General features: G+C 44.4%; 1 protein-coding gene across 7 annotated transcripts in view; it reads right to left on the bottom strand.

Moving 5' to 3' along the window:
• LOC121293715 (caskin-2-like) overlaps positions 1 to 24,853 on the bottom strand; it is a 296,419-nt gene that overhangs the window by 12,738 nt on the left and 258,828 nt on the right. For 3 of the 7 annotated variants that reach the window (XM_041216912.1, XM_041216911.1, XM_041216915.1), the window contains 6 exons: positions 24,137 to 24,220; positions 22,242 to 22,363; positions 20,956 to 21,040; positions 7,918 to 8,024; positions 3,776 to 3,886; positions 2,200 to 2,301 (listed from right to left, as the gene is read on the bottom strand). In XM_041216912.1, coding sequence (XP_041072846.1) covers positions 2,200 to 2,301; positions 3,776 to 3,886; positions 7,918 to 8,024; positions 20,956 to 21,040; positions 22,242 to 22,363; positions 24,137 to 24,220 — 611 coding nt within the window. The remainder of the gene's footprint in view (positions 1 to 2,199; positions 2,302 to 3,775; positions 3,887 to 7,917; positions 8,025 to 20,955; positions 21,041 to 22,241; positions 22,364 to 24,136; positions 24,221 to 24,853) is intronic. The other 4 variants (XM_041216913.1, XM_041216916.1, XM_041216917.1 and 1 more) reach the window with 4 other exon arrangements.

Here is a 24,853-nt window from a genome sequence, read left to right as displayed (position 1 = left end):
CCCTTCTCCCGCAACTGACTCCTGTCTTCCAGGGGTGCAGTGACATGGGTGCCGTTTGCTACCTTGCTCATTCTTTATGACTGTGCCCATGTGGCAACAGGCTGTTTGACTACTGGAGGCATCACAGCCCTAAACTTAACCCTCACTCCATTGTGAGCTTTCCAGAAGGGGTCACTGGATACTGATTTGGTAATGGGTACCCAGCCTGATTTTCCCCTGCACAGCCCTAAGATTCTTGGCATATTCCAGCACTTTCGACTGTTAGATAACACTGCTACATGGAATGGGCTTGTGCAGTGTCAAAGCCAGTTTCAGTGGGTGTGAGCTTTTAAATACAGAACTAAGAACATAAGAAATAGGAGCAGGAGTAGCCCATTTGGCCCCTCGAGCCTGGTCCACTGCCCAATAAGATCATGACTGATATAATTGTGGCTTTAACTCCACTTTCCGGCCTGTCCCCCATAACCTTCGGCTCCCTTGTCAATCAAAAATCTGTCCAACTCAGTATTGAATATGTCCAATGATCCAGCCTCCACTGCTCTCTGGAGTACAGCATTCCAAAGATTAACAACTCCCTGAGGAGAAATTCCTCCTCATCTCCATCTCAAATAAGGAAACCCCTTATTCTGAAACTGCCCGCTAGTTCTAGATTCCCCCATGAGAGGAAACATCTACCCTGTCAAGGCCCCTCAGGATCTTACATGTTTCAATAAGGTCACCGTCATTTGTCTAAACTCCAATGAATATTGACTCTAACTCCTCAACTTTTCCTCTTAAGACAACCCCTTCATCCCAGGAATCAGCTTTATGAACCTTATCTGAACTGCCTCCAACTGTCGCACTCCTGGCTGACCTCAGTTAATTCGGCACAAACAGGTTAAATCTGGATCTTCCTACTTCATGTGGTTTAGTTCCAGACCACAGCATGAGAGAATGGCTCTGCCTTGGGCTAGGGGGGCTGTCAGACGTGATCAAATGCTTCTTGAGAGAATGCCCTGGGTCACTTGGCAGTGCAGTAGGTCAGACACTACCCTTTCACACTCTCAGACCTAAGTTCAAACCAATTCAGAAAGGCAAGGTAAAGTAAGTTCCTGCATGAGATTGCTCTGTGAAGACTCAACTTAGTTCTTAGTAGTTATGAATCCATAGGTGTAAATAAAATTGTCTTTTAGTTTGGTTGCAATTGGTGATTTCACCCAAGGCGGAAATGGCAAATTCTCATATTTGTGCAGTGGTGGGTGCCCATGTGAGGGTGGGGGCTGTATGTATCTAGTGCAAAGGGAGTTGTACTCTACAGCAAACTGACAAAACAACAGTAATTACACTTCAAAAAGTGCCTGTTTGAACTTGTAGTGCTTTAAGATATCCTGAGAAATGTGATAAGATGCTAAATAAATGCAAGTTATGGTGATTAGCCTTGCTGTACCTGACCTGGTGGGATAATGTAGAGGGAGGGTTATTCTCTATAGTGTTTGATGGTAACAGTGTAGAGGGACTTTTACTCTCTATCTAACCCTGTGCTGCACCTACCCTGGGAGTGTTTGATGGGGATAGTGTAGAGGGAGTTTTACTCTCTATCTAACCCATACTGTACCTGTCTTGGGAGTGTTTGACGGGGACAGTGTCAAGGGAGTTTTACTCTCTATCTAACCCATGCTGTACCTGTCCTGGGAATATTTGGAGCTGACACTGGGAGCCATGATAGACAACCTGCTCATTTCCCAGCGCTGACAGCCATTACCTTGATGAGCATCAACTTCACAAGAAGAAACAAGAAAAAAAATTACATTTTAGCAATGAATTTCAGCCAATCACATTGGACGTTCTTAATTTGTAGTGCAGATAATACAGCTAGTCTCTGAAGTTACTTATCTATTTAAAGGTACAGACACAGAGTCCCATTAACAGCCAATGACTGGTTATCAAAGTTTAAAAACAGGATATTGAAGATCACATGAGCTGCAAGAGACAGTTATATATGGTCCTTTCTGGGAGATAGGATTGGGAGTCACACTCTCTGATATAGAGTACAGAAGCAGTGTGGGTGAGGGAGGTATTCCTGGTTAATGAGTTGCTCAAACCTCAGACAGTGGAGCTGCCGGATCCCTTCCTAAATTAGCTAAATCAGCAAAAAAAAACTCAATGCAAACTACAGTGGGAAAGGGCAGGGTCAGTTGCTAGTACATGCAGATTACCTACCGGTTTGTAGTCAGGAAGCCATTCTGGAATGCTCAGTTTGCCAATCTCGGTGGAAATCTTCTTTCTGTGCCCGGGCTTTGTCACTCCGATTGCTGTCAGGTCCTGTACACAGGATCATGTCAGTTGTTACTACTGGGTACAGCAGGGCTGAGAATCCACCCCACTCAGTGTAGGATCTTCATTCCACACCCAATGGTTTTCCTGTCATGGTGGATGCGCGAGCTAAGGCAGCAAGTGTCACCCTCCGGGCACATTCCCACAGTTTTGAAGACCAAATGGGGTTGTGAGGGAGCATGTGCCCTGTCAGGCTACGATGATGCCTAGCACTTGGAGTCACAACACTAACTAGGCCGCAGCGTAACCCCGGGGGTGCCCGGCGATCCCTCTCCTATTTCCAGCTTCCAACCTTTCCCTCTCATTCTACCAAAAACCTAATGTTCTTCTCTCTGTCTAACCAATATTACAATGGTCAGCGATCCTTGGAACTATTCTTCCTCCTAAGTAAAACATCAGCTATGATCACACTTGGAGGTACTGCACAGTAGGCCAAAAATTAGGAAGATAGTCACCAATCAATCCAGTAGGGGGTTCAGAAGAAACTTCTTTACCCGTCAAATTCTTTTTTATCCATTCATGGGGTGTGGGTGTCAGTGGCAAGGCCAGCATTTATTGCCCACCCTAATTGCCCTTGTTCAGAGGGCATTTAAGAGTCAACCACATTGCCTTGGGTCTGGAGTCACATGTAGGTCAGACCAAGTAAGGAAGATTTCCTTCCCTAAAGGACATTAGTGAACCAGATGGGTTTTTACAACAATCGACAATGGTTTCATGGTCATCATTGGACTTTTAATTCCAGATTCCTATTGAATTCAAATTCCACCATCTGCCATGGTGGGGTTTGAACTGGAGTCCCCAGAGCATTACCCTGGGTATCTGGATTACCCATCATTATGCCACGGCATAGTGGAGTTTGATGAATTAGGATGGGAGGAAGCGTGTGTGGAACATAAAAGCACCAGCATAGACCTATTGGGCTGTAAGGCAAGTTTCTATGCTGTAAATCTCTGTGATTCTATGAAAATACTCAATTTGACATGCTTTTCATCTTATATCTTTATTATGTTTCAATCAATACTCATCACAAGGTCTCCTACTCCATCTCATTTTGTCTCACAACTCCCAGTCCATCCTTCCCCCTATCACCTTCAGCTTCTTAAAAATCTAAATCTGACACCATACAGCCTCGATTTTCCAACATCACCTTCACAGCATTCAGAAGGAGAGTTGGATAAGAATTCCAAAAGGAAAACAGGGAAAGGCAGAGGGAGTTGGAACCAATAGGATAGCTTTTTCAAAGAGCCAGCCACAGGCATGATGGGCCAAATGGCCTCCTCCTTTGCTATACAATTCTATCTTCTTCTGAATCTTGCCATGGTCAATGCTGTGGGCTTTGGCCCTTCACCGCAGGCTCTTCAGTGCAATCAGAAGAAAATACCTGTGCAAGAACGGCTCAGAAAAACATGATCATGAGCCTTGCCAAGCAGCAAACAGCAGCTTGGTGCCGATTGGTACTCACCTCAGGGGTCATACGGCTGATGGTGGGCACATCATAACCAGCATTGATGAAGTTGGCTGTATAATGCTGAAGCTGGAATTCACTCAGCCAGTTAAAGATAGCTTCAGCATCCTGCAGAGACAGGGAGTGTAAATAGAGCAAGGTTACCACAACCAACAGAGTCACAGTGACATCTGCAAAAATATACATTGGCATAAAACTGCCGTGTTCAATTGACAAGAATCTACAAAAACAGTTGAAGTTTAATAAAAGATTCTTCCTCGCATGATTATCTCTCCCTGACTCACGAGACTCATTGGCACAGCATTATTCTGGATGAAACAGCTTTCCACAAAGGATCCACAATTTGAGGTAAATTTTCCAAGTTGGGGTTGCAGATGTGCTGTCTTGCTCTGGTCAGTGAATAATGGAGGGGGGTGGGGCGGGTAGTGAGGAAGTAGATTCATGTTTTTCGGATATGGGCTGCCGATGGATTGGGGGGGGTGGTTGCAAAGTGCTGAGTTAATTGATGCCAGCCAAGACATCTATCGTGGCACTAAGACTGGCTCTGAATTCCTAGGCCAGGCAAAGAAAGAGCACTCAGGTGATACTTGAGTGCTGCTCAGTGACTGGTGACAAAGAGTTTGGATTTGCGAGGATAGAATCCGGCCCGGCTCTGATACCTCCTCATGAAAATAGTTTGTTGACAGTCATTGTTCAGATGTACACATAACGAATGCTTCCTTGATAGTGTTATTGGAAGGCTGTGGATTCAAACCCCAACAAGAGTCAGGGCCTCCAGGAACAAAAGGGAAAATTGTGACAATGTCTTGTCAATTACGTTGTTAACGTTTGTTAATGTCAATTACATTAAGAGAAACAGGTCATGGGTATTAAATGTCTTTGAGACCATATAAATAGGGGATAGCTGGGATACTGGGTTTAGACACTAGGAGGAGGCTGTAAGACTGAACAAGTCAATAAAGAGAAACATCTCTGTCTTGCTTTTGACTTCACCAACTGACTTGGATCCTATTAACAAATCGGAGACAGATAAGTAGATTTTCCTGAGTTTATATATTGGATTCAGCATGACAGAGTGTTGTGGAAAGGCCTTAGTAATCTGGATTTTTTTCAGGTCTTTCCCTGCAGTTTTGTCTGAAGTCCACTCATATGGTGTACTACCAACCAATAGATGGCCCACAGAATAAAGGTCACTGTTTGGATATGACCTGTTTCAAAGTGGCCTCTTTAAGCCCAGTGGGTTTATAAGATTTTCAAAGACTCAAACATTTATTCAAAAAATCCAATACAGCCACACACATGGGCAAGGATGTGTACAGATAATTTTGAGTACGTACTTGTGTAGGTAAAGGTAAATTAATATATACTTAAATATATCTGTATGCATGTTTCTATGTGTCTAGATACATGTGTATCAATATGTGTGTGTGTGATTGTTTATACATGAGTTGTGGTTCACACCTAGTGTGTTCTAATGCTCCAGGTTTCCACACGGAGGACCCCCCCTTCTCTGACTGCACTTGCCTGGTCTCAGGCCAGCCCAGAGTAGAAGGGCAATGTCCCCAATCTCACAGTTGCTTTGGAATCTGACTCTTGGCCATTCCAGGCATTCCTGCACAAAGACCAGGCCGGAGACAGATGCCAAGGAAGCTCCATGTTCCCAGTGGAAGAAATTCTTTACTTTTTTTTTACATAGGCCACATGTGCTTACCCCAGCATTCCACTGGGAGGGGAAAGGGTCAAACCAATCAAGACAAGCTCAGGCTTTAATCGGTTTAGAGTTCAGGCCTCCAACAGATGGTTAATGTTGAAATGACAGTGATTAAATAACCTCTTAACAAATCAAGATTTGCATTAATCTTTACATAAAATTTACAGCATGGAAACAGACCATTGGGATGAACAAGTTCTATGCTTCACACAAGCCTCTTCCTTTCACCTTCAGATGACCCTTACTTCATCTCACCTTTATTCCTTCACCTCTATTCCATTCTCCCTCATGTCCTTATCTAGCTTCCCTTCAAATGCATCTACGCTTTTTGCACCAACCACTCCATGCGGTAGCAAGTCCACATGCTAACTATTCTGAGTAAAGAAGTTTCTCCTGAATTCCTTTATGAATTTATTAATGTTTTGTATTTAAGGTTCCTAAGTTTTGGGCTCCCCACAAGTAGAAGCATCTTCTTTGTGTCTACCCTATTGAAGCTTCTCATAATTTTAAAGACCTCTATCAGGTCACCCCCTTGTCTTCCCTTTTCTGGAGAAAAGAGCCCAACTCTGAATCAACCCTGATAGTTCAAACTCTCGGTTTTGGTATCATCTGTGTAAATCTTTAATGCACCTTCTCCAGTACCTCTATATTCCTTTTGTAATATGGAGCCCAGGACTGTGAACAATACTCGTAATATAACCAATGTTCAATACAAGTTTAATGTAACATTTCTGTTCTTGAATTCTATTTCTCTAGAGATGAACTTCGATGCTTTATCTCTATTTTTCTATGGCTTTGCTAACCTGTCTCTCTATTTTTAATGATTTATGTATCTGTATCCCAATTAGACTTTTATTTTCCAAGGAGTATGTGGCCCATTTGTTTCTCCTACCAAATGTAACTTCTCACACTGAATTATAATGTAATTAATTTGCAAGTTATACACACACGTTTGTTAAGGTCTCTGTATACTTTCTCTTGGCAACTGCACCATCTTGATGCATGATTGGGTTGCACCACTGAATCGGGGATTGCAGGAAAGGCGGACTGACATCTCTCAATTTCACATGGTTAACTCTTTATAATAATTTTTTGTATGCCATGTGTGCAGCAAGCCCTTAAAGGACGCAGTGAGGTGGTCACATATGCTGACATAAATTTCCAGGACACTCTTTCCCTCTGTGTTCAACTTAAACTCTACAGACCTGAGCACAAATATAGGCTGACACCCCGGTGCAGTACTGACGAATGCTCAGATAGACGTAAACAATCCCACAGTACTATTTCTAAGAAGAGTAGGGAGTTCTCCCTGGTGTCCTGGACACTATTTATCTCTCAATATCACTAAAACAGATAATGATCACATTGCTGTTTCTGAGGGCTTGCTGTGCACATTTTGGCTGCCACATTTCCTACATTACACCAGTAGCTAACCTTCAGAAGTACTTCACTGGTGTAAATGGATGGGACATTCTGAGGGTGTGAAAGGCGCAATAGAAATGCAAGTCATTCTTTCCTTGTTCCGTGGCATAGATGGGGCACAGTGGGAAAGGGGAGCAGAGCATGTCGTCTCAACTGTTTGATTCCCAGTCAACTCTCCAACGGGCACAACATTGAATAATCTACCCTGTAATTTCCAGAAAAAAAGTAGGGTAGATTTTCCTTAGCCTCTATAGGTCTCAAAATACCAATGAGATGTAAACTAACCTTCTCTGGATTATTAATTCAGGTCTTTGGATTACTGATCCAATGAGATGACGACCACACCACGGTTAACTGTTCATCTGGTGAAACTCCAGTCATCCCAGACCCAGGCCCAAGGAAGGCTCAGGTCTTAATTCAGGCCAAGGCCCAAGCCCAGGCTCATGTCCAGGCCCAAACCCATGAGTCTCACGCCCATGTTCTCTGACTGAGCTTGGAGCCTAAACACTGCCCAGTAAATGCAAATGCAGTTGAAGGCCTGCGAGGCTCCAAGTCTTTGATGCTGAGTCTTTTGGCTAATGATGGAGATTGGCAGTTGCCAAGCCCTATGTGGCAGAAACCTTTGGGAGTGAAGTGAGGCAGATTTTAAAAAAACAAAGATTTCTTGTCTTTGTTTTTTCCACCTGCCCCTAGACCCCCTGCTAGCTTTGATCAGCAGGGATCCTGGGTGCAGGCAAAAGAAACAGGTTCAGGAGAATCACAGAGGGTGGAGAGGGAGTAGGAGAGGCAGAGACTTGACATGACAATTCTATGTCTCTTCTACCTCAGCCCAGAATTTGGGGAAATTTATACCCATTGAAACTTATCATCAATACCTATTAAAACCCATCACCAGTAACCATTAAAACCCATTAAACTCACCACTATTGCCTATTTAACGTCATCGCTAACAACCATTAAAACTCATCACTGCTATGTACAGGTTACTCCTCAGTGTGAGCATTACCTTTAATCTTACCTTGCCCTCCAGGAGCTGATCGGGGTGAATAAACTGTTGTGAGTATCCTTGTTCTCCAGACATATAGCTTGAGAAGGTTTGATGTCTTAGCATCCCTATCAACAAATTGGAATTAAATCAGTATCGGGTTGGAGCAAAAACCATGACTCTGGTTCTTGATTCCATTCCAGGCTGATGGTATGAAAGACTCTCTATTTCTTGATAATTTCAAATGGAATGAATGTTAGCCTCAATCCAGTTCTAAATAGCACAAATCCAAAGCCCATACTGTTCATTATATGACACAAACCGCAATAATATAGGAAGTTTCATTCAGAGAAACCATAAAGAAGATACAGAAAATGAAATACAGTAGATACATTCTTCAGCGGTTCAGATTAAGGTACTCTATAAATCATACCTAACCATGCTCTACCTGTCCTGGGAGTGTTTGATGGGGACAGTGTAAAGGGAGCTTTACTCTGTATCTAACCCATACTGTACCTGCCCTGGGAGTGTTTGATGGGACAGTGTAGAGGGTGCTTTACCCTGTATCTAACCCTGTGCTGTACCAGTCCTGGGAGTGTTTGACGGGGACAGTGTAGAGGGTGCTTTACCCTGTATCTAACCCATACTGTACCTGCCCTGGGAGTGTTTGACGGGGACAGTGTAAAGGGAGATTTACTCTGTATCTAACCCATACTGTACCTGCCCTGGGAGTGTTTGACGGGGACAGTGTAGAGGGAGCTTTACTCTGTATCTAACCCCGTGCTGTACCTGTCCTGGGAGTGTTTGATGGGACAGTGTAGAGGGAGCTTTACTCTGTATCTAACCCCGTGCTGTACCTGTCCTGGGAGTGTTTGATGGGACAGTGTAGAGGGAGCTTTACTCTGTATCTAACCCATACTGTACCTGCCCTGGGAGTGTTTGATGGGACAGTGTAGAGGGAGATTTACTCTGTATCTAACCCCGTGCTGTACCTGTCCTGGGAGTGTTTGATGGGGACAGTGTAGAGGGAGCTTTACTCTGTATCTAACCCATACTGTACCTGCCCTGGGAGTGTTTGACGGGGACAGTGTAAAGGGAGATTTACTCTGTATCTAACCCATACTGTACCTGCCCTGGGAGTGTTTGATGGGGACAGTGTAAAGGGAGCTTTACCCTGTATCTGACCCATACTGTACCTGCCCTGGGAGTGTTTGATGGGACAGTGTAGAGGGAGATTTACTCTGTATCTAACCCCGTGCTGTACCTGTCCTGGGAGTGTTTGATGAGGGCAGTGTAGAGGGAGATTTACTCTGTATCTAACCCATACTGTACCTGCCCTGGGAGTGTTTGACGGGGACAGTGTAAAGGGAGATTTACTCTGTATCTAACCCATACTGTACCTGTCCTGGGAGTGTTTGATGAGGGCAGTGTAAAGGGAGATTTACTCTGTATCTAACCCATACTGTACCTGTCCTGGGAGTGTTTGATGAGGGCAGTGTAAAGGGAGATTTACTCTGTATCTGACCCATACTGTACCTACCCTGGGAGTGTTTGACGGGGACAGTGTAAAGGGAGCTTTACTCTGTATCTAACCCCGTGCTGTACCTGTCCTGGGAGTGTTTGACGGGGACAGTGTAAAGGGAGATTTACTCTGTATCTAACCCATACTGTACCTGCCCTGGGAGTGTTTGACGGGGACAGTGTAAAGGGAGCTTTACTCTGTATCTAACCCCGTGCTGTACCTGTCCTGGGAGTGTTTGACGGGGACAGTGTAGAGGGAGCTTTACTCTGTATCTAACCCCGTGCTGTACCTGTCCTGGGAGTGTTTGACGGGGACAGTGTAGAGGGAGATTTACTCTGTATCTAACCCATACTGTACCTGCCCTGGGAGTGTTTGACGGGGACAGTGTAAAGGGAGATTTACTCTGTATCTAACCCATACTGTACCTGCCCTGGGAGTGTTTGACGGGGACAGTGTAGAGGGTGCTTTACCCTGTATCTAACCCTGTGCTGTACCTGCCCTGGGAGTGTTTGATGGGACAGTGTAAAGGGAGCTTTACTCTGTATCTAACCCATACTGTACCTGCCCTGGGAGTGTTTGACGGGGACAGTGTAGAGGGTGCTTTACCCTGTATCTGACCCATACTGTACCTGCCCTGGGAGTGTTTGATGGGACAGTGTAAAGGGAGCTTTACTCTGTATCTAACCCATACTGTACCAGTCCTGGGAGTGTTTGATGGGGAGTGCAGTCAGAGTATCTCTGGATAGAACCATGCTGCAATTGTGCACCCTATTTCCTGGTGTGCAGCTCAGAGCTCTTCTAACGTATGAATAGAGCGGTAACAATGATTTCAGGCAGATGTTGGGACATGGTGTCTGTTTTGTTGAGCTCTGTCTGTTAAGTTGTGCCACAGACTTGGCTTGTGGTCAGGGTCCCGCACACAATGAGCTCCTGATCTGGAGATGCATCCTATCCCCATTTGTCTTCAACCTTTGGCAGGGAGGAGTAATACAGTCAGACTGCCCAGGTCACTCTCCACCAGCTCTTCAAAGAAGCAGTGGCCATTTCCCCTGTTGTCAGCTGGGAGCTAAAATACAGGGAGATGAGACGATAAAGCTCTTGGCAGGAATACTCCACGCATACTCACCCCTCCATGTTAACAACATTGTCCACCATCTCTTATCCATCATCTCTTCATTGTCTCATTGATATTATCTTCCTCTATCGTCCATCACTTAAACTTCTTTCCAAATTGTTTATGTGCCAGTTATTTAACCCATTAACCATTCTCTGTGACAAGGGACAGAATTCCTGACTCTTGATATCTATCGTTTTCCTCTGGTTCTGTTCTGCTGTATGAAGGTGTTCCCTTATCTTCCCATTTTTCCAATTCAGAGGAAGGAGACACACCTAGAATTCTAATCCAGTTTATCAGATGCTGATATATTGTTCTAAATTGTGAGCCTTATTCAGATTTTCGGCATTTATATAAGCACATAAGAAATAAGAGCAGGAGTAGGCCATTCGGCCCCTCAAGCCTGCTCTGCCATTCAATAAGATCATGGCTGATCTGCCTGTGTTTCGAATTCCACATTCCCATTTACCCCCGATAACCTTTGATTCCCTTGTCTAACAAGAATCTATCTATCTCCGCCTTAAAAATATTCAATGGCCCACCTCCACCACCTTCTGAAGCAGAGAGTTCCAAAGTCTCTCAGCCCTCAGAGAAAAAAAACTTCCCCTCATCTCTGTCCTAAATTTAAAACAATTTAAACTAATTTAAAACAGTGCCCCTAGTTCAGGCTCACCCACAAGAGGAAACATCCTTTCCATGTCCACCTTGTCAAGACCGTTCAGGATCTTACTTCAATCAAGTCACCCCTCACTCTTCTAAACTCCAGTGGAAACAAGCTCAGTCTGTCCAGTCAGTCTTTCCCCATAAGATAACCACTCATTCCAGATGTCAATCTAATAAACCTCCTCTGAACCGCTTCCAAAGCATTTACATCCTTCCTTAAGGAAGGAGACCCAAAATTGCACATAGTATTCAAGATGCGGTCTCACCAATGCCCTGTATAACTGAAGCATAACATCCTTACTTATATGTTCAATTCTTCTTGTAATAAAGGATAACATTCTATTAGCCTTAATTACTTGCTGTACCTGCATACTAACTTTCTGTGACGCATGTACTAGAATACCTAGATCCCTCTGCACCTTTGCAGTAGTTCTCAGTTTAAGTAATACTCTGCTTTTTTATTTTTCCTTCCAAAGTGAACAACTTCACATTTTCCCACATTATACTCCATTTGCCAGATCTTTGCCCTCTCGCCCACTCACTCAACCTATCTATATCCATCTGCAACCTCCTTAGGTCCTCTTTACAACATTCTTTCTTTGTGTCATCTGCAAACTTAACTACTATGTCATCACTCCCCTCATCTAAGTCATTGATATAAATTGTAAAAGGTTGAGGCCCCAGCACAGACCCCTGCCGGACTCCACTCATCACATCCTGCCAGTTAGAAAAAGACCCATTTCTACATACTCTGTTTTCTGCCAGCCAGCCAATCTTCTAGCCACATTAATGTTTCCCAACACACCATGAGCTTTTATTTTCTGTAAACTTTGATGTGGCACCTTATCAAATGTCTTCTGGAAATCCAAGTACCGCCCCCCGCCCCCCCCCCCCGCCCCGTGCATCTACAGGATCCCCTTTATCCAAAACGCACATTACTCCTTCAAAAAAACGCCAATAATTTGGTTAAACATGATTTCCCTTTCACAAAACTATGCTGACTCTTCCTGATTACCTTGAGTTTTTCTAAGTGCCCAGCTTTAAGCTCCTTAATGATCGATTCTAACAACTTCCCCATGACAGACATCAAGCTAGCTGGCCTATAGTTTCCTGTTTTTTGCCTCCCTCCCTTCTTGAACAGAGGGGTTATATTTGCTACTTTCCGATCTGATGGAACCTTTCCAGAATTTTGGAAAATTAACACCAGTGCATCTACTACCTCGTTAGGCACCTCGTTTAAGACCCTAGGATGAAATTCCTCAGGACCCGGAGACTTTCAACCCGCAGCTCCATCAATTTGCTCAGTACCACTTCCCTAGTAATTGTACTTTCATCAAATTCCCCTCTCCCTTCCACCCTCTGATTTACAGCTATTACTGGGATGTTTTTTGTATCCTCTATGGTGAACACAGAAACAAAATATTTGTCCACTTCATCCACCATTTCCTTATTATCTACTATTAACTCCCCACTGTCACTATCTAGAGGACCAACACTCCTGTAGAAACTCTTGCTATCCTTTTTAACATATCCAGCCAGCTTCCTCTCATACTCTAAATTTTTCCTCCTGAATAACCTTTCATTATTCTCTGCCGTTCTTTATATTCTCACCAATCATCTGTCCTGACACTCATCTTTGCGCAGCTATATGCTTTTTCCTTAAGTTTGATGCTTTCCTTAACTTTTTTAGTTAACCACAGATGGTGGGTTCTCCCCTTAGAATTTTTCTTATTTGTAGGAATATACTTATTCTGAAATATCCCCTTAAATGTCTGCAACTGCTTCTCCATTGATCTATCCTCTAGCCTAGTATCCCAGTTCACTTCAGCTAGTTCAGCTTTCATGCCCACTTAGTTGTCCTTATTTAAGTTTAAAATACTAGTCTTAGACCCACTCTTCTCCCTTTCAAACTGGATGTAAAATTCAATCATATCGTGGTCGCTTCTACTTAGGGGTGCCTTTACTCTTGAGGTCATTAATTAATCTTGTCACATCACACAACACCACGTCTAATATAACCTGCCCTCTGGTTGGCACCAGAATGTACTGCTCTAAGAAACTATCTTGAAAGCATTCCATGAACTCCTCATCCAGGCTACTACTGCCAATCTGATTTTTCCAGTTTATATGTAAATTAAAGTCACCTATTGCTGTCCCTTTATCGGAAGCACCCAATATTTCTTCTCATATACTTTGTCCTACATTGTGGCTACTGTTAGGGGGCCTGTAGACCACTCCCACTAGTGACTTCTTTCCCCTACTATTCCTCATCTCCACCCAAACTGATTCTACATCCTGATCTCCTGAACCAAGGTCATCTCTAACTTTTGCACCAATGCACTCTTTGAGTAACAGTGCTACCCCTCCACCTTTACCTAGCTTCCTATTCTTCTTGAAAATCACATACCCCTCAATAGTCAGGACCCAATCCTTGTCGTCCTGGAGCCATGTCTATCAGATCATATTTAATTACTTCTATGTGGGCCATCAATCCATTTACTTTGCTTTGCTTGCTATGCGCATTCAGATATAGAGCATTCAGTTTTTGTCTTTTTGTTATTATTGTAACATCTAGTCTTGACTTGTTGTATTCTTGGGTTTTTTCCTCTCTGTCCCTTCCTGTCTGTCCATTCCCTGACCTCATTTCCCATATTACTGTTTTGCTCTCCTACTCGACTCTACCCCTTGAATTGCTACCTCTACCCAAGCTTGATCCCTCACCCCTCTTGTTTAGTTTAAAACCCTCTCTACTTCCCTAGTTTTGTGATTTGCAAGAACGCTCATCCCAGCACGGTTCAGCTTTCCCCAATACTGATGCTAGTGCTGCACAAACCAGAACCCACTTATCCCACATCAGGCTTTGAGCCACACATTCATCTCTCTAATCATATATGCCCTATGCCAAGTTGCACTTGGCTCTAGTAATAATCCTGATATTATTACCTTTGGGATTCTGCTACTTGATTTGGTGTATAGCTCCTCGTACTGACTATGCAGAACCTCTTTCCCTGTCCTGCCTACATCATTGGTACCTGCTTGGACCACGACAACTGGATCCTCCCCCTCCCACTGCCTCTCCAGCCCCAAGCAGATGTCCCGAACCCTGGCACCGGGCAGGCAATCCAGCCATCTGCATTCTTGTTCTTTGCTGCAGAGAACAGTGTCAATCCCCCTCACTATACTGTCCCCTACTACCGCTACATTCCTGTTCACTCCCCCCAGGGAGCAGGGCTTTTTCCCTCTTTTAATTCCCAAAGTAAGATAATTCTGAATGCACAACCTAAACATTATTATAATCCTCTCCTCATCACAGAAGACATTTGCTTCAATCCATTTTTTCCAATGAAGAAAATGATTATTAATCAGAGGTAGATTTAAAAATGATCTCTCAGCTTCTTCCTCCTTTGCACATCTCAAAACAAAACATACTAACTTGAATTTCCTTTAGTCTAAAAATTAAACTTGAGACGGTGGTGGTAGGGAGGGGGATCCCCCACCTCATATTGGTTGGTCATATCTCCTAGCAACACTAGGGCTTGTGACTCACCCTACCTCCAATCATCATGATGCAACCTTCCAGGGTTACTTTACTGTTCGACTGTTCGAGTATCCACCACAACAACATTTCTGACAATTCTTTCCAAGGCTCAGTGTTTTAGGTCAGTCCTCACTCATGCTGCCTCACTCGAGATATACAAGCGAAATGTGAACTTGCTTTGAGAGAGAGAGAGCACAAGAGAGAGGAATGCGGACCTGGACAGGTGATATCATCAGTTGTCAAAGGAAAGGTTGTTCCACGCTTGTTGACTCAAATGGTCTTTTATCTTTGAAATACGATCTGCAGGACTTAGCAGTGATCCCGGCACCAGGAAGTCTCAAGAGCACTGCAGGGCTTGCTGTAGTTTAACAAGCCCCTTCCCCCCACTCCTACCCTCCCCCTCCCTCATTCTAACACTCAACAGCAGTGAAGCTAATCTAAACTGTGTTCCTCTGACACTGTGTACACAGTCAGGATGGTGGAATAGCCTGGTTGTGGATAAAAAGCCCTCCGGTGCTCAGACTGAAATTGGAGAATGTTAATCTGTACCCAGTCAGAGTACATCCACTTTCTGCCATGTCCAGAATTGGACTGGGAACAAGGCAGGGGCATGGGGTGGAGGGAGAGGGTGGGATTGTGGCTAGCATTCTGGTTTACTTTATTGATAAGGAAAATTCATTGAATACTTCAAAGGCCTCAACAATTAACACCTTCACAGCATGAGCTCCAGGAACATGAGAAATAGATTCACACACATTTCATAATTCAGACTTTCTTGGATTACAATCTCAAAATGACCAGACAGCCCCTTTCAAAAACACATCTGGACCATCATACCAAAACAAGGACCGGATTACATGGTTTCATGGAGTGGAGTCTATCCTATCTCTTTTCTCCCAACCTTTGGCAGGCATTTCTATCTGATAGATTGACAAGTTTTGTTACCTGCATAAGTGCTGCCAACCCTGGATGTACATATTCCTAGAGGTTTCACCTCACGATCACTCACCATGAACCACTCTGCCCATTCAAACAAGCCCTTTTCTCATCTCTTAATATCCAACAGGGCTTTGCTCATAGCAGCATTTTAGAGGTTGATCTTTAATTCCTGAAGATTCCTGGTCAAGCAACGTCTTGATTTTATAATTCTTATTTTTTTTTCAAATCCCTCCCTATCTCTATAATCTCCTCCCACCCCACAACCCTCAGGTTTCTGCTCTCCTTTAATTCTGGCCTCTTGAGCATCCCCAAGTTTAATTGCTCCACCATTGGTGATCGTGCCTTCAGTTGCCTAGACCCAAAGCTCTGGCACATGCTCCCTACACCTCTCTGCCTCGCTTTCCTCCTTTAAGACACTCTTTAAAACCTACCTCTTTGACCAAGCTTTGGTCATCTGACCTAATATCTCCTTATGTGGCTCAGTGTCATACTTCGTTTTATAATATCTCTGTGATGCACCTTGGGATGTTTCATTTCTAAGTTGTTGTTGTTGAAGACTCTGAGCCAATCCTGGAATGTTGGCAACCTCTACACCTACAATCTTTGTTCCAGGGCAGCTCCAGTGGCAAGTGGGAGAGCGACACAGGCAGAATGAGCCCGCCCTCCCTGCTCCAAGCCTTCGGTTTTCAGCCAGCTAACACTCAGCCTCAGTAAAGGTGCCCACATCCTGAGAAAAGACTCAAAGGGAAGATGAAAGGGGAAAATCCTAGTGTGAGTGCAGGACGGAAAGATTGGTCGGTTGGTGGGGGAGTGGGGGCGGTGATGGGAGCAAGAGGAAAGACAGAGAGAGGGAAGGAATTCCACATTGAAGGTGTAGAGAGAAGGATCAAAATACCTGAAGCTACAATACTCAAGAACATAAGAGAATACAAGGAACTCTCTCTGCACTGGCCACATATCTGCCCCTGAGACAAGCCCCAGCTAGCAACAGTTAATCAGAGTTTTCAATATATCAGATAGAACAGTCTGTTGACGGAAGGGGGAAAGGGCTACTCTTGGTGTGGTAGAGAACGTCAAGTCCCTGGCAGATGATCAAACCATGTCCGTCAGTGAGAGAAGCTCACTCACCCATTAACCATGCACATGCTCCTTGTCCCAGCCCAGCCTGTCGTGAGAGCATGGAGGTTGATTTACTGATGAAGGTGATAACAATGCTTTGATGTTTACATGAATAGATCTGTTTAAAATAAAATTACTGTCTCAAGGATAAGTCATTCATACAATTGCCTGGACTGGATCCACAGACACTGCTAGATTGTTTCTGTCTCTGTGGTTTGGGACTGGGTGGGAAGAGTTGTTATGCAGTGTGAATGTAACTTAATCCTAGACTTCAAACAAGGTGTCAGCTGAGGCTCAGTTGGTAGCACTCCAGTCTCTGGGTCAGAAAGTTGTTGCATCAAGTCCCATTTCAGAGATTTGATCACATAGTCCAGATTGAGACTCCAGCACAGTGCTGAAGGAATGCTGCACTGTCAGAGATGTGCTGTCTTTCAGATGAGACATGAAACCAAGGCTCCTTCTGCCCACTTAGATGAATAAAAGACTATATCAAAGAAGAGTGGAAACATTCTCCCTGGGGTCCTGGCCATATTTATCCCTCCCTCAACTCATCACTAAAACAGAGCAGTTCCTATCACGTTGCTGATTGTGGGAGCTTGCTGTGTATAAACTGGCTGCCATGTTTCCTACATTTGAGGAGTGATACTTTCCCACATACGATGTGACAGTGGAACATACAAACATATGAATTAGGAGCAGGAGTAAGCCATTTGACTCCTCAAGCCTGCTCCACCACTTGATAAGATCATGGCTGATCTGATTGTGGCCTCAACTCCACATTCCTGCCTGCCCCCAATAACCTTTGTTAGTCAAGTATCTAACGTTGCTTTAAAAATCTTCAAAGACCCGCCTCCATCATTCTCTGGGGACGAGAATTCCACAGGCTCACACCCCTCAGGGGAAAAGAATTCTCTTCGTCTCCATCTAAAATGGGAGACCTTTTATTTTTAAACTGTGTCCCCTAGTTCAAATCTCTCCCACAAGAGGAAACACCCATTCAGCATCCACCCTGTCAAGTCCCCTCAGGATCTTACGTTTCAATACGATCACCTCTTAAACTTCTAAACTTCAATAAATACAGCCCCAGACTGTCCAAGCTTCCCTCCTAAGATAACCCCCCCATCCCAGGTATCAGTCAAGTGAACCATCTCTGAACTGCTTCTAATGCATTTATATCCTTTCTTAAATACGGAGACCAAAGCTGCACACAGTACTCCAGATGTGGTCTGAACAATACTCTGCATAACTGTAGCCAAATTTCCCTACTTTTATATTCCATTCCCCTTGCAATAATCAACAACATTCCATTTGCTTTCCTAATCACTTTTTCTACCTGCATACCAACTTTTTGTGATTCAGGTACCAGGAAACTCAGGTTCCTCAGAGGTCTGCAATCTCCATTTGAATAATATGCTGCTTCTCTATTCCTCCTGCCAAAGTGGACAAGCTTTTGCACATTATGCTCCATCTGCCAAATTTTTGCGTACTCACTTAATCTATCTATATCCCTTTGCAGACTCCTCATTTCCTCTTAACAACTTATTTTCTTACATATCTTTGTGTCATCAGCAAATTTAGCAACCATACATTCAGTCCCTTCATCCAAGTCTCTGATATAGATTGTAAATAGTTGAGGCCCCAGGACCGATTCCTGTAGAACTTCACTAGTTACATCTTGCCAACTCAAAAAATGACCCGTTTATACCTACTCTCTGTTTCCTGTTAGCTAACCAATCATCTGTCCATGCTAATACATTACATCCTACACCATGAGCTCTTATTTTGCGTAGTAACCTTTGATGAGGTACCTTGTCAGATACCTTCTGGAAATCCAGGTACATCACATCTACAGGTTCCCCTTTATCCACCTTGTTTGTTACTTTCAGAGAACTCTAATAATTTAGTTAAACACAATTTCCCTTGTACAAAACCACACTCTCCTGTCACAAACCATGTTGACTCTGCCTAATTGCATTAAGATTTTCTAAATGCCCTGCTATAACCCCTTTATAATATATCCCCACATTTTCCCTATCACAGATGTTAAGCTAACTGGCCCATAATTTTCTGCTTTCTGCCCACCCCCCCACCCCCCCACCCCCAGCTTCCACCTCCCTTTCTTGATTAGAGGAGTTACATTCATTATTTTCTGGACCTTTCCAGAATCCAGGGAATTTTGGAAAATTCATTCCCTTGCATCAACTATCTCAGCAGCCTCTTATATTAAGGTCCTAGGATGAAGTCCATCAGGACCTGGGAACCTGTCAGCTTTTAGTTCTAATAGTTTTCTCAGTACCTTTTCCCTGATGATTGTAATTGTTTTAAGTTCCTCCCTCCCTTTCACCTCTTGATTTACAATTATTTCTGGGATGTTATTTGTGTCTTCTATAGTGAAGGCAGACTCAAAATATTCAATTCATCTGCCATTTCTTTATCTTCCATTATTAATTTCCCAGACTCACTCCCCAGATGAGTAATGCTCACTTTAGTTACTCTTTTCCTTTTAAAATACCTGTAGAAACTCTTACTATTTGTTTTCATATTTCTAATTAGCTTTGTCTTGTATTCTAATTTCATTCTTTGCTGTTCTTTATATTCTGTCCAATCTTCTAACCTGCCATTACTATTTGCGGAATTCTACATTTTTTCTTGCAACTTGATATTAACTTCCTTAGTCAGCCATGGATGCTGTGACCTCTGTGATTTGCCAATTTGCATGTGGGTTTAGTTAATAATCCAGAGATTACTACCTTTGAGGTTCTACTTTTTAACTTAGCCCCTAGCTGCAACTACTAAAGCAGAACTTGTTTCCTAGTCCTACCTATGTCATTGATACCTATGTGGACCACGACCACTGGATACTTACCACCCACTGCAAATTCCTCTCCAGCCCAGAGCAAATGTCCCAAATCATGGCACTGGGCAGGCAGTATAGCCTTCTGGACTCTTGCTCTTGGTTGGAGAGAACTGTATTTATCTCCCTGGCTGTACTGTCCCCTGCTACCACTGCATTCCTATTTACTCCTCCCAACTTGAATGGCTTCCTGTACCATGGTGCCATGGTCAGTTCACTCATTCGCCCTGCAGCCCATTCTTTCGTCCATACAAACTGCAAGAACGTTAAACCTGTTGTACATTTGCAAGGGCTGAGGCTCCTCCACTTCTACCTTTTCAATCCCTATACCTGCCTCACTCGTAGTCACCCTCTCTTGTTCCTGACCAGGACCAAATCAGGTGACCCTATCTGAAGGGGTGTGACTGCCTCCTGGAATAAAGTGTCTGGGTAACTTTCACCCTCCCTGATGCAGTGGAGTGTTTGCAGCTTGGCCACCAGCTCAATAACTCTGAGCTGAAATTCCTCACTGGAAATGTGCTTGCCCTGGATCACACTGGCCTCCATGATGCCCCACATTCTGCAGCTGCAACACAATCATCTGCTCAGCCATCTTTATAGAGTTTTAATTAATTAATTTACTGATTAAATTTTAATTAATGTCTCTAGTCCTGCCTGTGGTGGTATTTTTATTATTTCAATAATGTTCTACTTACCCCAATTGAAATTGTCCAGTTTAGATAAGATAAATAGGAAATACTGGCCAATCATCTATCTGCTTCCCTGCGATGTCACACCTTAATTTTTCTCTCTGAGAGTGGGTTCTGCCTGGCTCCTTGTTACAGGCAGTGGCGGTGGATAGCCACTCCTCACGCAGACTCTGGGAAGCCCAGCTCTTGCCACTATTTATATCTCTGCTGCTCTCACTGACTCTCAGAGGACAGACCCAGGCAAGCATCAGTGCCAGGTCTAGATCAGAGGTGTTCAAACAATAGGCACAAGTGAGTGCTGAGAAACAAATACAAGGTGGAAGAGGTTCAAGAGCCAACTCTTCCACAGTCCTGGCTCTGTCCAGTGACCTCTACTGATCCTCTATTCTGCAGTATGTACTTGTGCATACATGCGCGTGGGAGCAGGAGCGCATGTGGGAGTGGGAGCGAGCGAATACCTGTGTGTGTTTGTGTGGGAGCAAGTGCGTGTGCGTATAGAGACTCACTAGCCATTCTTTATAAAGTTTGAATTTATAACACAATGCAGAGTGGCACTCAAGCCTATTTGTAGGCTGACAGTGAGACACACATGTGGAAAACGAGGTGTAGACTGGCTCTTACCTGCAGGCTGGTCAAGCTGTTTGCCAAGGGTTTCTGTGCCCTTGCAGACCTGCTGATGTGCCTGATCTCCACCAGGGGGCACAGCCTGCCAGAAATCAAAATACATATTAGAGCTGATAGAACTGGTGAGTTACTGGGAGTTTCAGGCACAACTTTCCACCCAGAACAACCAAAACATCTCAGCCATTCACCAAACTGTTATATTGTTTTGACTAAGGATGAGGTTCTCAATGGCCCCTGTGTCAGGCGCCTTCTCATCCTAGGCCCTGAAGAAATCCAGGCGAGAGGGCTCACAAATCACCTGTAGCTAGGTTTCAACTCCAAATCCTCCAAAACCAGTTTCGGGCCACCTCATGCACATGATTGCTCCATGCGGAGGTAATAATTACATATATTCCTTTGGGAATTTTCCCAATCCCTGCTCCGGGCTTTCATGCAGCTTAGATTGCCTGTGTGTGTGTGTGGTTTTCAGGGAGAGGGAGGATAGGGGAGAGAGGGGGAGTGGGGGAGAGGAGGAGGGGGCGAAGGAGGGAGAAAGAAGGAGAAGGGTAGTGAATGGTGGGGCGTGGGGGGTGGGGGGCAAACTTCTGGAATGTTCTGAAATTCAGATTTTTGCTCCCATATTGCCATAGTTGCACCTGCAGCAACAAGGTCATTCAGCAAAGTTGTCATTTGGTGCACTGTGATTCGGAGCAGATTCCTTTACCCTGCTGCAGTTTGAGAAAGGGGTGGGGGTGGAAGGGGGATGGGGAAGAGTTGAAACACCAGGAGGCAGTAGAAGTGGGTCCAACAGAATGTGTTCAACAACAGTGTTGAAATGGGCTGACTGGGGGAGGGGTGCTTGGGGCAAGGGAGCCAAGTTGTCAGTGAGGGGATTACACTGGGAATTGGGGAGCGCAGACATACCTTGTTTGAAAGCTGATTCGAGAACTACACAGACTCTGAGGGCTAACATGTGGGCCAGAGACAGGTGTCAGGGGTTCCCTGGAGAGACATCGAGGGCAACCTTAAAGCTGGGTTCGCCAATCTCAAACCAATTCAGGAGGTTCCCACACATCCCCCTCCCCACCCTACCCCACCCCACCCCACCACCCCCCGACAATGGTTGACGGAGTGAAAAGGGGCTGAGGGTTATTGGGAGGTGGGGATGGGGATCTACAAAAAAGGTGGACAGGCTTGCTGGGCTAAGTTGTTCTTTTCCTGTTTCCTGTCCTTATTCTGGTATAAGAGCTTTGCTGCTGGGCAATGCCAGTGACTGGCACCGGGATCAGTCTGTGCTTTCATACCTTGCCGTTCTCCAGGCCAGTAGTGGCAGTCTGTCCGTTGCCACTCTCTGTGCTCTGCCCGCTTCCAGCGCTGCGAGTACTGCCTACACTGCCGGTGCTGCCCACGCTGTTCCTGTCACCTGCTGAATAAGAGTACAAATGGCATAGAGTGACGAGGGTTACTGCCAATAGGCTTGAGGACATGAGACAAGACATGCAGGAATCATTTCTCCACATCCCTCTGTCTCATAATGGATCCAAACTCCACACCAGAAAATGGAACACATAATCTACACTCTGGTTCTATACTGAGGGAGTGCTGCACTGTCAGAGAATCCGGCTTTTTAGATGAAATACTTAGCCTCTACCTGGTCCTTCAAGTTCCATGGCACTATTCAAAGAAGAGAAGGTGAGTTTCCCCCATGTCCTGCTCAATATTCCTCCATCAATTAACATCTAAAACAGATTAACTGCTCCCTCATCCTGTTTCTTATTTATGGAATCTTTCTTTGTGGAAATTGGGCACCTCAGTTATCCACGAAACAAACAGGACTGCATATCAGAAAGGATTCATTAGATACAAGGCAGTTTGGGACATTCTGAGATAGGAAAGCATACTGCTTTAAATTCTCTTTTTAATCACTGTCTATTTTTGTCTGATTACACTATTTTAAAGCACCATATTGAAGGTGTTAAATAAATGTTGTTGTCCATTACCCTGTTTTCTTCAGCCCACCAATGGCAGCCTTGCTTTAAGCTGCCAAAGATTAATGCTGTGAAGTTTCCTCCCTAAACCTCTCAGCCTCTTCACTGTCCACCTGCTACATTTAGATTCTCCTTAAAACTGCTGCTGTGGCCATTTTGGTTACCCCTCTTTCATTGGCACATTATACATCTCTGGCTAATTAACTCTGTGATGCATCGCAGGACATTTTCCCATGCTAAGTGTGCTTATATCAATGCAAGTTGCTGTTGTATTCATTGATCCTAAATTATATCAAGCATATATATAGATGTAAACCCTGTTTGAGTATCACATTACACTAAGAAAGGACCTCGGTGTTAGGAAACTCCTACTTGAGCATTTTATCAATGGACAGATGGAGCTCAACCTTGTAAAAGATTCCAGGATCATAAACCTAAGCTTTGTTTTGAAGGATGGAGTGTGAGCAGATGATGCAGAAGGGGCCCAGTGGAGGAAAGCAGCCAAATACGACAGTGACATGCTGTCTAACAAGATCACATCTTGTCCAATACACTCAGGGGAGGTACAAGTACTTCAGCTCAAACACAGGCTGGACTGAATAGACACAGAAAGGTCAGTGATCCTTTGAAATTTCTGCTCTCATTTCCCCAAATGCCTCATCCTCCACTTTTCCACCTTGTGTTGAAATCAAGATGCAACTGCAACAGCTAACTCACTCTTTCCCAGGACTTCAAAACAATGGAACACCCCACCTCCCCCAGCTTTCCTTCCTCCTAACATCTAAATGCTTTTGCAGCTCAATCTCAGGGTCTCAGAACCAATACTTCTAACTTTATCTTCTCTCCTCCCCTCTACAACGGTGGTGCCTTGAGATACAGGACTTGGTACTTCCCTCACTATGGTTTAAGAAAACATCAATGACATTAAGGGGAACGGTTGGGAAGCAAACAGGGGGTTCCAATACAAGGATGGTTTTGTTTGACACAAAAGAGGGAAGCTTGGGAGGACGAGGGATGCAGCTGGAACAGATGAATTAAATCCCACTCTGCACTGCATTAGCATTAGGGTTTTTGGGTGGAGGGTGAGCAGAAGCAAGGAGTAAATATTCTTAATATTTAACAGGAAGCACTGACTCTGGAACAGGGTTACTCAAGTATATCACAGGTTGTATGGGGCCGGGGTTAAGCAAGAGGGCGAGCATGATGCTTACCAGGATCTGGTTGCCTGAGGACCCAGATATCCTCAGCAGAAGTGGAGAGCAGGACTGTTGGGTAGATGCGGTCCATGCCTTTCCCTAACGTAGATAAGAAGAACCGATGGGTCTGCAAGCGTGATCATCGCAACCTAACAGACCAAGAATAATGCAAACCAGAGGCCCCGTTGCATTACCAGCAAATCAGCCTCTCTCCGTGTTGTGGGATCACGCAGGCGGCTGCATTCAACATTCCACGGGTTGCCAGGAGACCCAAGGCCGACATAAGCAGTATGGAAGTAAATGTGGAATAGGCCACTCAGGGTGGCTTCTGAGGCCTGCTACTGTTTCCATGGCAACAAAAACATGGCAGAGTAGGCCCAGCTGAGAAACAACTGACTTGAGTTCAGGAAGCTGGAGCTCCATACAACCCATACTGCACCGATTCTATTCTGTTCCACATACTGAGTGTCTGCTGATTATAAACAGAGGCTGACTCTACACTTGAATAAAATATAAAAGAACACAGGACATGCAAAACAGAAATACTGTGAGCCCCAAATCAGTTTTTTTACTTTTATTTTCTTTCCCCTCCTGCCTATATCTGGGCTACAAGCACAAGCTGCCCTCTAAAGGCTTCCTCCCAAGACTATTCTCCACCTCAGATACTGAAAACTGACAAGAAACATGGAAGAATCGCAACCAAGGCCAATTCTGCCCAGGAGTCATGAGGCC

Source organism: Carcharodon carcharias, chromosome 22, assembly GCF_017639515.1.
Source record: "Carcharodon carcharias isolate sCarCar2 chromosome 22, sCarCar2.pri, whole genome shotgun sequence".
NCBI classification, from domain to species: Eukaryota; Metazoa; Chordata; class Chondrichthyes; order Lamniformes; family Lamnidae; genus Carcharodon; species Carcharodon carcharias.
The sequence above is the reverse complement of the archived record's forward strand: the minus strand, read 5'-3'. Positions and strand labels throughout refer to the sequence as shown.